General features: G+C 37.7%; 1 protein-coding gene across 8 annotated transcripts; it reads right to left on the reverse strand.

The window, feature by feature from the left end:
- Positions 1-437: 437 nt before the first annotated feature.
- On the reverse strand, positions 438-12,577 carry LOC129685911 (zinc finger protein 431-like). Of its 8 annotated transcripts, none has more exons than XM_055619436.1 (5): positions 12,514-12,577; positions 11,208-11,410; positions 2,224-2,350; positions 1,986-2,046; positions 438-1,425 (listed from the first exon to the last, which is right to left on the reverse strand). In XM_055619436.1, the coding sequence occupies exons 2-5, from the start codon at positions 11,298-11,300 to the stop codon at positions 1,395-1,397; spliced, it is 312 nt and encodes a 103-aa protein (XP_055475411.1). In that variant the 5' UTR covers positions 11,301-11,410; positions 12,514-12,577; the 3' UTR covers positions 438-1,394. The 8 variants fall into 8 exon arrangements, with proteins under 8 accessions (XP_055475411.1, XP_055475408.1, XP_055475410.1 ...); XM_055619433.1 differs by having other exon boundaries at positions 11,208-11,472; XM_055619435.1 differs by having other exon boundaries at positions 12,506-12,577.
- Between the last annotated feature and the right edge of the window lie 826 nt (positions 12,578-13,403).

Below are 13,403 nucleotides of genomic sequence, written 5' to 3' on the forward strand. Positions count from 1 at the left end.
AGGCTTTACCACATTGGTTACATTCATAAGGTTTCTCTCCAGTGTGAATTCTTTTATGTATTAGGAGATGACTGTTACTTGCAAATGATTTACCGCATCGATTACATTCATAAGGTTTCTCTCCAGTATGGGTTCTTTTATGTATTAGGAGACACCTGTTGTTTGCAAAGGCTTTTGCACTTTGATTACATTTGTGGGGTTTTTGTCCAGCATCAATTCTTCCACACATTTGAAGTTCACTATTATATGCCCAGGATTTACCATATTGGTTACATTCATAGAGTTCCTCATCAGCATGTATTCTTTTATATGTGTGGGGACTACTGTGATGTGCAAAGACTTCACCATATTGAATATCTGCAGAAGGTTTTTCTCCACTATGACTGTTTTCACACCTGCAAAAATAATTGGCACATAAAAAAGCTTTACCACACTCATTACACTGTTGAATATTTTTATCCATGTCAATTTTACAATATGGTGTAAAGGTAAAGAGGAACTACATCTTGGTTTCATCACTATTTTTACATTCATCGTGTTCTCCTTCTCTATGTGTAGTTTTGCATATTTAAACATACCTGTGATGATAAAAATGTTTGTTACCTGGCTCATATTTTTACTATATTTTTCTTCTATAAGATGTTTTACCACATATTTGTAGAAAACTGCAAAATCTACTGGCTTCATAAACTCCCCTATACTGGGCGCCATGATAAATTTGCAAAGATAACTGGGACAAACAAAATTTCAACATTCCTAAAACTTACATTTTCTGCAGTGTGAGTTTATGAGTATTCTTAAGGAAATTGAATAACCAATAAATTGATGTTGGGGTATATTGTGTGAAAGTGTGTCAGCATATGTGAATGCTGATTGCTGAGACAGCAGAGAACTAAGTGCTGGCCAGAACTTAGTATTGTTCTTTCTATTGCCAATCACCTGTCATATATTTTGTAAACATTTGTCCTTCCTTTCTTATCTATTGGAAACAATAAAAGTGGACAACTAATAGCAGGGCACAAAATAGAGGGCAGAACATCTGAGTGAGAGAGGGTTGCTGGGAAGAAGAAAGCAAAAGACAAATTCATTAGCAGTACACTGCAGGTAACAGATGTATATGAACATTTATGAAGAGGTAGAGCTGGCCATGCAACGGGACACCTGACTAGTTTTATTTGGGTTAAGGGAAAAAGAGGGTTCAGAGGCTGCCCAGGTAAATTGCCTAAGCTTTAAAATATTAAAAAGATTCTGTGTCATTCTTTGCACTGCTGCCAGGTCGGAATATCCTATATAAAACATAACAGGTATCACATTTAAAAAATCTACTCAAAATGGGGACTATTATATCTTTTAATTGTTCTGGGAGGTACATTGCTTCTTTCAATAGCCCCATGCTAATATGTCTTCACTGTGACAATGATATACCTATTAAAAGAAGAATAAAGAATAATAAATGGCATGGTTTTATGCTGCATTCACACATTTTATTTTGTTCATCATAGATATGTAAGGATTATGGTTTTTCCACAACAACATTCTGGACTATAAAAAACTGCCCTTCTCACCAAACTAAGCAACATTATTACACGTATATGAGTAACTCTAGCTTTAGCATGGACTACTTAATTAGGATAATATTTTGGATATGCTTTCATCACCTATATAATGTGAATTCCTTTGGCAATATCTGAGTTGTAGGAGACTAAACAAAATGCAGTTCTACCGCATAGCTCTGATGAGGCTATGATTTAAATGGTGATCTTAGGTAAGGTATGATTTGCTTACATTCTTTTCTAGAGTGGTGCCTTGCAAACAAACTTCAAATACATAACATGGAGGTAGTACATGGTTTGGTAACAAGTTAGTAACATCAATAAATACACTTAAAGCAGTTCATTTACATTGTTCCTTTTCTTTCAATCTTCCAGGACATATTAAAATTTTTCTCAGAACCATATTTATAATACATTACACATGAAAATTACCTTGTATGTCTTCTAGAACTTTGACAATGCTCTTCAATATTATGATCTTTCCAATTGTAGCCTAAAATACAGTACAACAAAATATATTATGTTTTATTGGAAAAAAGGTCATGATCTATGGTCAATCAAAGAACCATTCTTCTCATTTTTCCGCATCCTCAAGCTAAATTACATAAGTGCATGAATAATGAATAGTTTCCCTCATATTTTGAAAAGTAAAGAAAATTCACTGTCCTACCTATAGCAGTGAGGTTCCTGTAGGTCTCCAGCATCACATCTTTGTAGAGATTCCTCTGGGAAGGATCTAGCAAAGCCCACTCTTCTCGAGTAAAGTTCACATGCACATCATTGTAGGTCAATGCATTCTAAAATATCCACACATGTGTACAACAAAAAGCTTGAAACTTACAACACTAAAAATGTATACTTCATTTACAATATTTTTTACAGAATTCTGGAGTTTCTTCTACTTATTTTCTGACACACAAGTTCTAATGTAATCACCAACTCTTTAGAAGTAAACTGAATAGTGAGGTTCACCTCTCTAATTTCTGCATCCTTTCAGTAAGATATAGCCTTGCAAGAGAAATACCTATTAATAGACATAAAGAGAGAGTAAACAAAAGTACTGCAACGACATCAGAAAAACAGTATGAACAATTAATAACTATAATAACAATAGGTAAGATGGGTGTATTTTCTCATGCCATTTATTTTAAAAAACACTCAGGAAACAGATGCAGGTGTATCACATATAGCTGGATGCTAGCCTGGTCTAAACAATAAGTTCCATGACTGTCAGGGTTATATAATAAGACCTGAATATTCTGCAAAATTTAATCAAACAAAAAGAGAGAAAGAACTGAGAGATCTTTCTCAAGTTTCTACAGAGATATACATTCTCTCCAGTTCTTCATGCATGTCTAGAAACCTGAAGTGCCTCATTTTAAATGTAATATTAATATGATCTTTCTAAAATAAAATGTATGTATGAACAATTACAAAAGGACAGATGAAAATATTAGCAATGTAAATGTTGGTCTTAAATAGGCAACATATTGGGCTGGAGGTATGGCTTAGTGGATAAGAACACCACTTTTGCTTTCCAGAGGACCTGGCTTCAATTCCCAGAACCCACATGACAGCTCACAGCAGTGTGTAACTCAAATTCAATCGATTTGACATCCTCACATCAATGCACACAAAATTAAATTAGTTACTAGAAATGAATGAATGAATGAATAAATAAATAAATAAATAAATAAATAAAAATAAGCAACATAGGTCATAAGTGATGGCTCAGCAGTGAAGAGGTCTTGTTGGTCTTGCAAATATTTGGGCCTGAATGCTGGTACTTACACAGGTGGGAATCAGGAACCAATGGGTAGGTGGATTAGGGGTGACAGAGTCTACACAGAAACTTGGTAATCAAATTCCAGAGACAACACTCAAAGGTGCAGCTCTAACTTTATTATTCAGTGTAACAGTCTTTAAATGACTGAAAGCCCAATCAGAATATTCCATGCTGGCCTCAAGTACCAGTAACCATCAATCAGGATGATACAACTGTAAGGAAATGTGGGAGTTGTGGGGGCTGGCCACCCCACAAATTAGGCGATTTCCATAAAGAAGGGTGAAGCAGCACTGCCATAGCCTTGGACCCCTTTGAGACTTAGTATGCTATGAGTTGCTAGTAGAGCAACAATGTGTGCACTGGAACAAGAAGTTGTAGGAGTTCCTAAAGCTTCACTTGCCATTCCCTATGGGCCTCCTAAATATTTACCTTGACATACCCCACACATAGGAGCTCACAACTATTTATTATTCCATGTTCAAGAGTTCTGAAGCCATCTTTGAAGACCAGGCACACATGAAATACTTATTTACATAAATATGGAAAATAGTCATATTCATTCAAAAAATTTTAAAACAGGCATAAAAAGTCCTGCAATCATATGATTCATAAGGTTCAAGCAGTATTAATATCATAATAAAGAGCATAATACAAGAGCATGTTTGACATGTAAATACCTACATTCCTGAACTGTCACGTAATAATTTAACGATGAAACAAAAAGGTCAGGCATATGGGCCCACAACTAATACCAGCACTCTAGAGACACTGTAAAGTGGATCTCGAAGTTGAGGCCTGCCTGGTCTAAATACCTACTTACAGGACTGACAGGACTACAAAAAAGTACTTTGACTTTAAAAACAAACACCAACCCCCCCCACAAAATAAAACAAAAAACAAGGCCTATATACCCTAAGGGAAAAGTAGCAGTCATTAAAGCTCTCCTAAGCAAAATAGAAACCTCTGAGACAGAGGATATTTGCACAGAATTCTACCAGACTTTAAATAAAAGCCAATACAAATACTCCTTTTTAAATTTTTATTTTATTTTTTTAATATTACTTACAGTTTGTTAACTTCGTATCCCTGCTGTATATCCCACTCCCTCTTTTCCTCCCAACCCCACCCTCCCACCCTCATCTCCCTGCCCCTTTCCAAGTCCACTGATAAGGGAGAACCTCCTACCCTTCCATCTGATACTGGTTTATCAGGTGTCATCAGGACTGGCTGCAAAGTCCTCCTCTGTGGCCTAGCAGGGCTGCTCCTCCCTGTGTGTGTGGGGGGGGGTCAAAGAGCCCACAATCAAGTTTATGTCAGAAACAGTCCCTGTTCCCCTTATTAGGGTACCCACTTGGATACTGAGCTACCAAGGGCTACATCTGAGCAGGGGCTCTACTTTGCATCCATACATGACCCTTGTTTGGAGAAACAGTCTCATAAAAGACCCCTGTGTCCAGATATATTTGGTCTTTGTGGAACTCCTGTCCTCTCCAGGTTGTATTAACTCCCACCCCTTTTTTGATTCCCTACACTCTGCCAGAGGTTTGGTTATGAGTCTTAATATCTGTTTTGATACACTGCTAGGTAGAGTCTTTCAGAGGCCCTCTGTGGTAGGCTCCTGTCCTGTTACTTGTTTGCTCCTATATCCAATGTCTATCCCATTTACCTTTCTAAGTGAGGATTGATCATCATACCCTGGGTCCTCTTCCTGGTTTATTTTCTTTAGGTGGATAGATTTCAGTATATTTATCCTATCTTATAGGTCTATATAAGTGAGTACATACCATGTGTGTCTTTCTGCTTTTGGGATAGCTCAGTCAGGATGATTGTTTCTAGGTCCCACCACTTGCCTGTAAATTTCATGATTTCCTCATTTTTAATTGCTGAGTAGTATTCCATTGTGTAAAAGTACCACAATTTTTGTATCCGTTCCTCAACTGAGGGACACCTGGGTTGTTTCCAGGTTCTGGCTATTACAAATAAAGCTGCTACAAACATGGTTGAGCATATGTCCTTGTGTACTTGAGCCTCTTTTGGATATATGCCTAGGAGTGATATAGCTAGATCTTGATGAAACACTATTCCTAACTGTCTGAGAAAGCTCCAGATTGATTTCCAAAGTGGTTGTGCAAGTTTACATTCCCACCAGCAATGGAGGAGGGTTCCCCTTTCTGGACATCTCCTCCAGCATGTGTTGTCACTTGAGCTTTTAATCGTAGCCATTTTGATGGTTGTAAGGTGAAATCTCAGGGTTGTTATGATTTGCATTTCCCTGATGATTAATGACGCTGAACATTGTTTTAACTGTTTCTCTGGAATTCGATATTCCTCTACTGAGAATTCTCTGTTTAGCTCTATACCACATTTTTAATTGGACTACCTGAATTTTTTGCTGTTTAACTTCTTGAGTTCTTTATATATTCTGAATTTGCCCTCTGTCAGATATAGGGTTGAAGATCCTTTCCCAATCTGTAGGCTGTCATTTCATCCTGAAGACAGTGTCCTTTGTTTATAGAAATGTTTCAGTTTCATGAGATCCCATTTATTAATTGTTGATCTTAGAGCCTGACCTATTGGTGTTCTGTTCAGGAAGTACTGTCCCATACCAATACATTCAAGGCTGCTCCCCAATATTTCTTTTAACAGATTTAGTATGTCTAGTTTTATGTTGAGATCTTTGATCCACTTTGAACTTCAGTTTTGTGCAAGGTAATTAATATGTATCTTTTTGCATTTTTCTACAAGCAGACATCCAGTTAGGCCAGCACCATTTGTTGAAGATGCTGGCTTTTTCTATTGTATGCTTTTGGCTTCTTTGTAAAAAATCAAGTATCCATAGACATGTGGGTTTATTTCTATTTGAGTCCATTGATCCACCATTCTGTTTATATGTCAGTACTATGCAGTTGCTTTTTAGCATAGCTTGAGATCAGGAATGGAGATGCCTCCAAATGATCTGTTGTTGCACAAATAGTTTTAGCAATTCTGGGAATTTTTGTTGTTCCATATGAAGTTAAGAATTGTTCTTTCAAGGTCTATAAAGAATTGTGTTGGTATTTTGATGGGAACTGCATTGAATCTGTTGATAGCTTTTGGCAGGATGGCCATTTTCACTATGTTAATGCTACTAATCTATGAGCATGGGAGATTGTTCCTTCTTCTGATACCTTCAATTTCTTTCTTCAGAGCCTTGACGTTTTTTTTCAAACAGGTCTTTCACATGATTGGTTAGAGTCACACCAAGATACTTATTACTGGCTAATGTGAAGGGTGTAGTTTCCCTAATTATTCTCAGCCCTTTTGTCTTTTGTACACATAAGGGCTACTGATTTTTTTTTCAGTTAATTTTTTATCCAGCCACTTTGTTGAAGGTGTTTATGAGCTAACGAATTTCTCTGGTTGAATTTCTGTGGTCACTCATGTATACTATATTATCTTCAAATAATGATACTTTGACTTCTTCCTTTCTGATTTGTATCCTTTTGATCTCCTTTAGTTATCTTACTGCTCTAGTGAGGACTTCAAGTATTATGTTGAAGAGATACTGAGAGAGTGGGAAGTCATACCTTTTCTATGAGTTTACTGGGATTCTCTCCATTTAGTTTGATATTGGTTAAAGACTTGCTGTATACTGTCTTTACTATGTTTAGGTATGTGCCTTGTATCCCTCATTTCTCCAAGACTTTAAAAATGAATGGGTGTTGGATTTTGTCAAATGATTTTTCAGCATTTAAGAAGATCATGTGGTTTTTCTCCTTCAGTTTGTTTATATGGTGGATTATAATGGTGGATTTCCATATATTGAATGATCCCTGCATGCAGGGATGTAGCCTAATTGGTCATGGTGGATATCTTTGATGTGTTCTTGGATTCAGTTTGCAAGTATTTTATTGAGTATTTTTGCATCAATGTTCATAATAGAGGTAGGTCTGAAGTTCTCTTTTTTTGGTTGGGTCTTTTTGGAGTTTAGGTGAGAAGGTGACTGTGGCTTAATAGAATGAGATTTCAGCTCTAAATTTGTTTTCTTTTAATCATCTACTCCACTTGGGTGTGTCTGCTTAAGATGAAGCCACACCAGAATTCTACCAGACATTCAAAAAGGAGCTACAATAATCCTTCTTAAACTATCATGAAAAGAAAAAAAAGGAAGAGAAACAGAAGGAGCCCTTCAAAATTCTTTCTAGAAATCCAGCATTGCAAATAAGCAAACCAGTTAAAATCGCACAGAAAGAAAACCACAGACCAATACTCTTGATAAAAATAGACTTTTCAACAAAAATTAATCAAAGAAAAGATGAAGAAGGGCAATTCATTCTTATCAAAGGAAAAATCCACCAGAAGGATATCATAATTCTGAACATCTATGCCCCAAATTCAAGAGCACCCGCATTTGTAAATGAAACATGATTAAAGCTTAAAACACACATCAATCCCAACACATTAATAGTGGGAGACTTCAACACTCCACTCTCACCAAGGGACAGATCATCTAGACAGAAGCAAAATAGGGAAATAATAACAATTACAGACATCCTAAATAAAATAGACCTAATAGATGTCTACAGAACTTTTTACCCCAACACAAAAGAGTATACCTTCTTTTCAGCACCTTATGGAACCTTCTCAAAAATTGACCACATAATTGGGCACAAAACAAGCCTCAAAAGACACAAGATCGAAATAATCCTTTGTATTCTATCACACCAACATGGACTAAAACTAGACTTCAACAACAACATAAATAACAAAAAAAAAACACCTACATACACAGGTAAACTAAACAACTCTCTACTCAATGATAGCTTTGTCAGGGAAGAAATAGAAAAATAAATTAGAGACTTCCTAAAATTCGATGAAAATGAAGGCACAACTTACCCAAACTTGTGGGACACAATTAAAGCACTGCTAAAAGGAAAGTTCATAGCACTAAGTGCCTCCAGAGAGTAGTTCATCTCATAGAAGCAATTTAATGACACACCTAAAAGCCCTAGGAAAAAAAGAAGCAGGCACACTCACAAGGAGTAGATGATTGGAAATAATCAATCTCAGAGCTGAGATGAATGAATTAGAAACAAAGAAAATAATTCAAAAACTCAATAAGAGCTGGTTCTTGGAGAAAATCAACAAGATAGACAAATACTTAGCCAAACTAAGTAAAGGACAGAGAGAAACTATCCAAATCAGCAAAGTCAGAAATGAAAAGGGGCCATACCAACAGACACTGAGGAAATCAAAACAATCATTAGGTCTTACTACAAAAGCCTATATTCCACAAATTTGAAAATCTAAATGAAATGGACAACTTCGATATATTCCATCAACCAAAATTAAATCAAGATCAGGTAAATAGATTGAATAGTCCTATATCTCCCAAAGAAAAAGAAACAGTCATCACAAATCTCCCTTCCAAAAAAAGAAAGCCCAGGGCTAGATGGTTTCAACATAGAGTTATACCAGACCTTCAAAGAAGAGCTAACTCCAATTCCCTTCAAACTATTCCACAAAATAGATACACAATGGACATTACCAAACTCATTTTAGGAAGCCACAGTCACTTTGATACCTAAACCCCACAAAGACCCAACCAAAAAAGAGAACTTCAGACCTATCTCTCTTATGAACATTGATGCAGAAATACTCAATAAAATACTTGCACACCAAATCTAAGAATACATTAAAGATATCACCCACCATATCCAGGCTAGAGCAGTAAGGCAACTAAAGTAGAACAAAGGGATACAAATCAGAAAGGAAGAAGTCAAAGTATCACTATTCACAGATGATATGATAGTATACATGAGTGGACCCACAAATTCTACCAGAGAACTCCTACAGCTGATAAACACTTTCAGCAAAATTGCTGGATATGAAATTAACTCAAAAAAATCTGAAGTCTTCCTGTATACAAAAGACAAGTGAGGTGAGAAAGAAATTGGGGCAACAACAACCTTCCAATAGTCATAAATAACATAAAGTACACTGGTTTAACTCTTACCAAGCAAGTGAAAGATCTGTATGAAAAAAAAAAAAAAAACTTCAAATCTCTGAAGAAATTGAAGAAGATATCAGAAGATGGAGAGATTTTCCATGCTTATGGATCAGTAAGAATAACAGCAAAAAATGGTCATCCTACCAAAAGAAATCTAGAGATTAATGTAATTCCCAATAAGATACCAATACTATTCTTTACAAACCTTGAAAGAACAATTCTCAACATCATATTAAAAAAATAGTTGAAACAACCCAGTACGATAAAGGATTTCTGAAGTTATCTCCATCCCCGTTCTAAAGCTATACTACAGAGCAATAGTAATAATAACGACATAGTACTGGCAGAGAAACAGACATGTCGGTCAATGGAATTGAATCAAATACCCAGAAATAAACCCATACACCTACAGAAGGCAGCACTAAGGCCAGAAATTTATACACTGAACCCCCATGGTATGTCCTTCTCCCCATCAAGCTACTTAAGACCTCCAGCCACTGTACTACAGTGCAGAATCTCCACTTACCCCCTCAAAAGACTAGTATAATCAGTGTTTTGTCTGAAAGAAAAATCCTGCTTTTGAAAATGTCTGTCTGTTCTCTTCTAAGTCCATGTCAACTGTTATCGATCCTAATCTAACAGACACTACAACATGCACTGAGAAGAGCAGAGAATCATAGGTTCATATTTTTAAAGTCTTTATTCAACTAAGCATTTAAATGTAAAAACATAAATGGATAGACTTCTAGATGTATAAAATCTAACAACATTAAATCAAGAAGAAGTAAATTATTAAAACAGACACATAACAACCAAGATAGAAATGATAATTTGAAAATCTCTTAATTAAAAGAAAAAAAAGAAAGAAAGCCTAGGTCTAGTGATTCAGCATGAATTCTACAAGAGTCTCAAATAACTCACTGCAATATTCCTCAAAGTATTCCACAAAAGGAAAAAGGAAGAAACACTTCTATATTTTTGTGAAGACACCAATATTATCTTGATTACAAAAAATCAACTTCTAAAAATAACACAAGCTAATATTGTGTTAACTAATTAATAACTCATGTTATAAAGAACTTCTATATAGATACTTAGTTATCTGTACAAGAGATATATTTACCTATGTTATGACTGGAAGTCATGACTACAGACTATGTCAATACCAATGTCAAACATTACTGATTCCTATAATACTAAACTATATAGTATACAAACATTCACATTTCATCTTTTATTTACCTAATGTTGACTGAATGAAAAGTTTAATTGACTCGCTCAACAATCTTCTTCATGATACCCTATTTGAAGGTGATCTCCAAGGCTCATAAGTGTAAATGAGTCTTAGTTTATATCTTGTTGGTTTAAAACCCACACATTACACTTACCACAAACACGTTGAGATACGGCCCCAGCTCATGAGCACTGTCTCTATTCTAAAATCTAATAATGGGAGCACAGTTTTGGTTTCACCTTCATCATACCATATTAATACTAAAAAAATCTGTGAAAGCAATTATGTTTCAGTACTGCCTACTCTAGTACAGGTTATTTATTGTCCACAAAAGGATCTTCTTATGGTCTCGTCATGAATATAGATTGTATTTTAGATGAAATGGTTGCTTTGGATATGATGCCCTAGTCTATGTCTTATGGCATTAGACATATTCCATGAAATCATAAAAATTTTCGTTATTGAACTTGCTATATTTTTATACTATTTACACATATATCTTACAGAATCTCATCTCAGTCCCCAAATCATGTAAGATACAGATATATACACATACATTTTGACAGAACCTTTTTCCATTTTAATTTGTACTTTCAATGATAAGAGGAAAACGTTTTATTGGCTTGATGACAGTGAATTACTTACCAATAATATAAGATCTTGATGCTTCCCTTGCTTATGAGTGAGGCTTACCTGGCATGGTAGAAGCCAGTCAGGGTTTCTGTCTTTAGATTCCATTTCAATTTTGCTCAAACCCGTTTAATGGAGGGCATGGCCACTGAATACACTGCATTCCATATGGAATAGCTCAGAAACAATCACCACATCATTTTCTTCTGGTATAATCTCTATAGAAATTGGGTATGGGTCATGATTTTCACATAGCAAAGCAGGAGGTGAGCAATCAAACCTGTCAATCCAGAATTTATGTAAGTAAGAATCTCCTGGGTACTAGGAGGGTGTAGGTGACTAGAGAAAGTTCATTAAGCCAGTGATAGCTCCTGTGTTTTAATATGAGAAGCTTCCTCTGAAAAAGTTCACCAAGTCATTCCTATTTGATACGGACTCTAAATAAAATGTGTTGGTTTGCCACGTTCTACACCTCCGTTCTGGCTGAAAATAATTTATTTACCATGTGGAAAAATGTCAATTACTTTTATCACTACAGAATACCTGCATTTATCTGCGTATGTTGGCTTAAATTCAGCAAACCAACGCCAAATAGTACCCAAGTTTCAATTAGCTGACTTTTTTCTGTAAAAACCACAGATTTCTTTCTTCCTTTTTTCTCTCTTACTCTTTCCTTCCTTCCTCTTTCTTCTCCACCGCTTACTTTTTCTCTTTGCCCATGTGTGTATGCCTTCAGACCAGCAGAGGTGGCCAGATCCTTCTGTACTGAGTCTCCGGCACCCTAACAACTAAGCCCAGTGCATCTTACCTACTCAACCCCCCCAAACATCATTTATAGGGTCCTCCCTGCTCATGCACCCGCAGGCCAGCAGAGGGCGCCAGAACAACATATAGAAGGTCGTGCACAACCTCACCCAGGGCAGGGTGCACCCATCTTCCCCACGAAGCACACAAGCCTGGTGGGAGAGAAGGACTGGGCCTCTTCTCTTCCCGCCATCCCCCTTGCCCCACGCAGGAGCCGCTCGGGGACACCAGGACGGTCGGCTGGCGGTGGACAGGGGAGGGAGGCGGCGAACCCCAAGGTTCTTTCCCTCCCCGAACCCTCGTGTGACCAGGACTACGAGTTCATTACTGCTTGGGATAAGAAGATTGCTGACAAGGGACAACAGGTCCAGGTAGCGGTGTGCCACTAGCGGAAGTCCCGCCCTTTGGGCTTTGCTTCCGGATCTGCCCTGCAGAGACTTCCGGGTGCAGACGCTCCGAGGCGGCCCCGCCATCTCCCTGTCCCCCGCCACAGGGATGTAAGCACAAACCTACTCACAGACGGACCTTCATCCTTTTTCCCCACTTCTGAGCGAGCGCTCGCTGGTTTGGGAAGTACCAACAGTAACATGATGCTTTGCGGAAAAGACCAACCTTCCTGAAAACTACAAACATGGCGTCGAAGCAAGGACTTCTGGGATTGTATCTAGAACTACCAAAATGGTGTCTGGCCGGCGCAATGCCTTCTGGGATTGTTTGCAGTCCCATCTCTGAGTCTCTCCCGTTAAGCAGCTTGGACCAGGGACGGGGCACGCCTACAAATCCCAGAATGCCCGACATGCTGTTCCCATCAACTCGTGCTGGCCTCCCTCACCCAAGTAGGCATGGGGGCCTCTTCACGCTGCTGCTGCTAGTTTTCAGAGTCTGCACGGCCATTCCCCTGCTCCAAGTGCCTGCAAATCTCCCTGGCATGCCATTCTGTCGTTGGGTCACGATTGGACAGTTGCTTTGTGACGTCATCGCCCCGCCCCATGTCTTGGAAGCTGCTGCTACAGTATAAAATGTCTAGTGCCTGGGAGCTGGAGAAGTGATCCTTGGGTCTCTGCACATTTTATTACGTCATTAGGAGTCAGACACAGGAAATAAATCTCTTCCAAATACATACATATATATATATATATGTAAGGCCGGGTATGGCAGCACACGCCTGTCATCCTAGCATTCCTGCAGGCAGTGGCAGGAGGGTCTCTTGAGTTTTCTTCACCCCATAATCCCAGTATCAGATGAGTTGTAGCGATTTTGTTTGACAGTGATTAATACTCTTTTTTTAATTACATAACAAACTGCTGGAGGTGCCTGCTGCTCCAGATGGACCTAGGCTCAATCCCCAACACTTACCACTGTTCTGAATCCCCTTCCAGCAGATCTCACAATCTCACACACAGGAAG

The sequence above is a fragment of the Psammomys obesus genome, unplaced genomic scaffold (genome assembly GCF_907164565.1).
Source record: "Psammomys obesus unplaced genomic scaffold, mPsaObe1.curated_primary_1811, whole genome shotgun sequence".
Lineage (NCBI taxonomy): Eukaryota > Metazoa > Chordata > Mammalia > Rodentia > Muridae > Psammomys > Psammomys obesus.

What these genes read in the sequence shown, in the direction of transcription:
- LOC129685911 (XM_055619436.1), bottom strand. Translation starts at nt 11,300, where the DNA reads ATGGAATCTAAAGACAGAAACCCTGACTGGCTTCTACCATGCCAGGTA. An exon ending in ATCAAGATCTTATATTATTG is followed by an intron (nt 2,351 to 11,207) that starts GTAAGTAATTCA and finishes TGGATATTTTAG; the next exon opens with AATGCATTGACCTACAATGA. An exon ending in CAGGAACCTCACTGCTATAG is followed by an intron (nt 2,047 to 2,223) that starts GTAGGACAGTGA and finishes ACTGTATTTTAG; the next exon opens with GCTACAATTGGAAAGATCAT.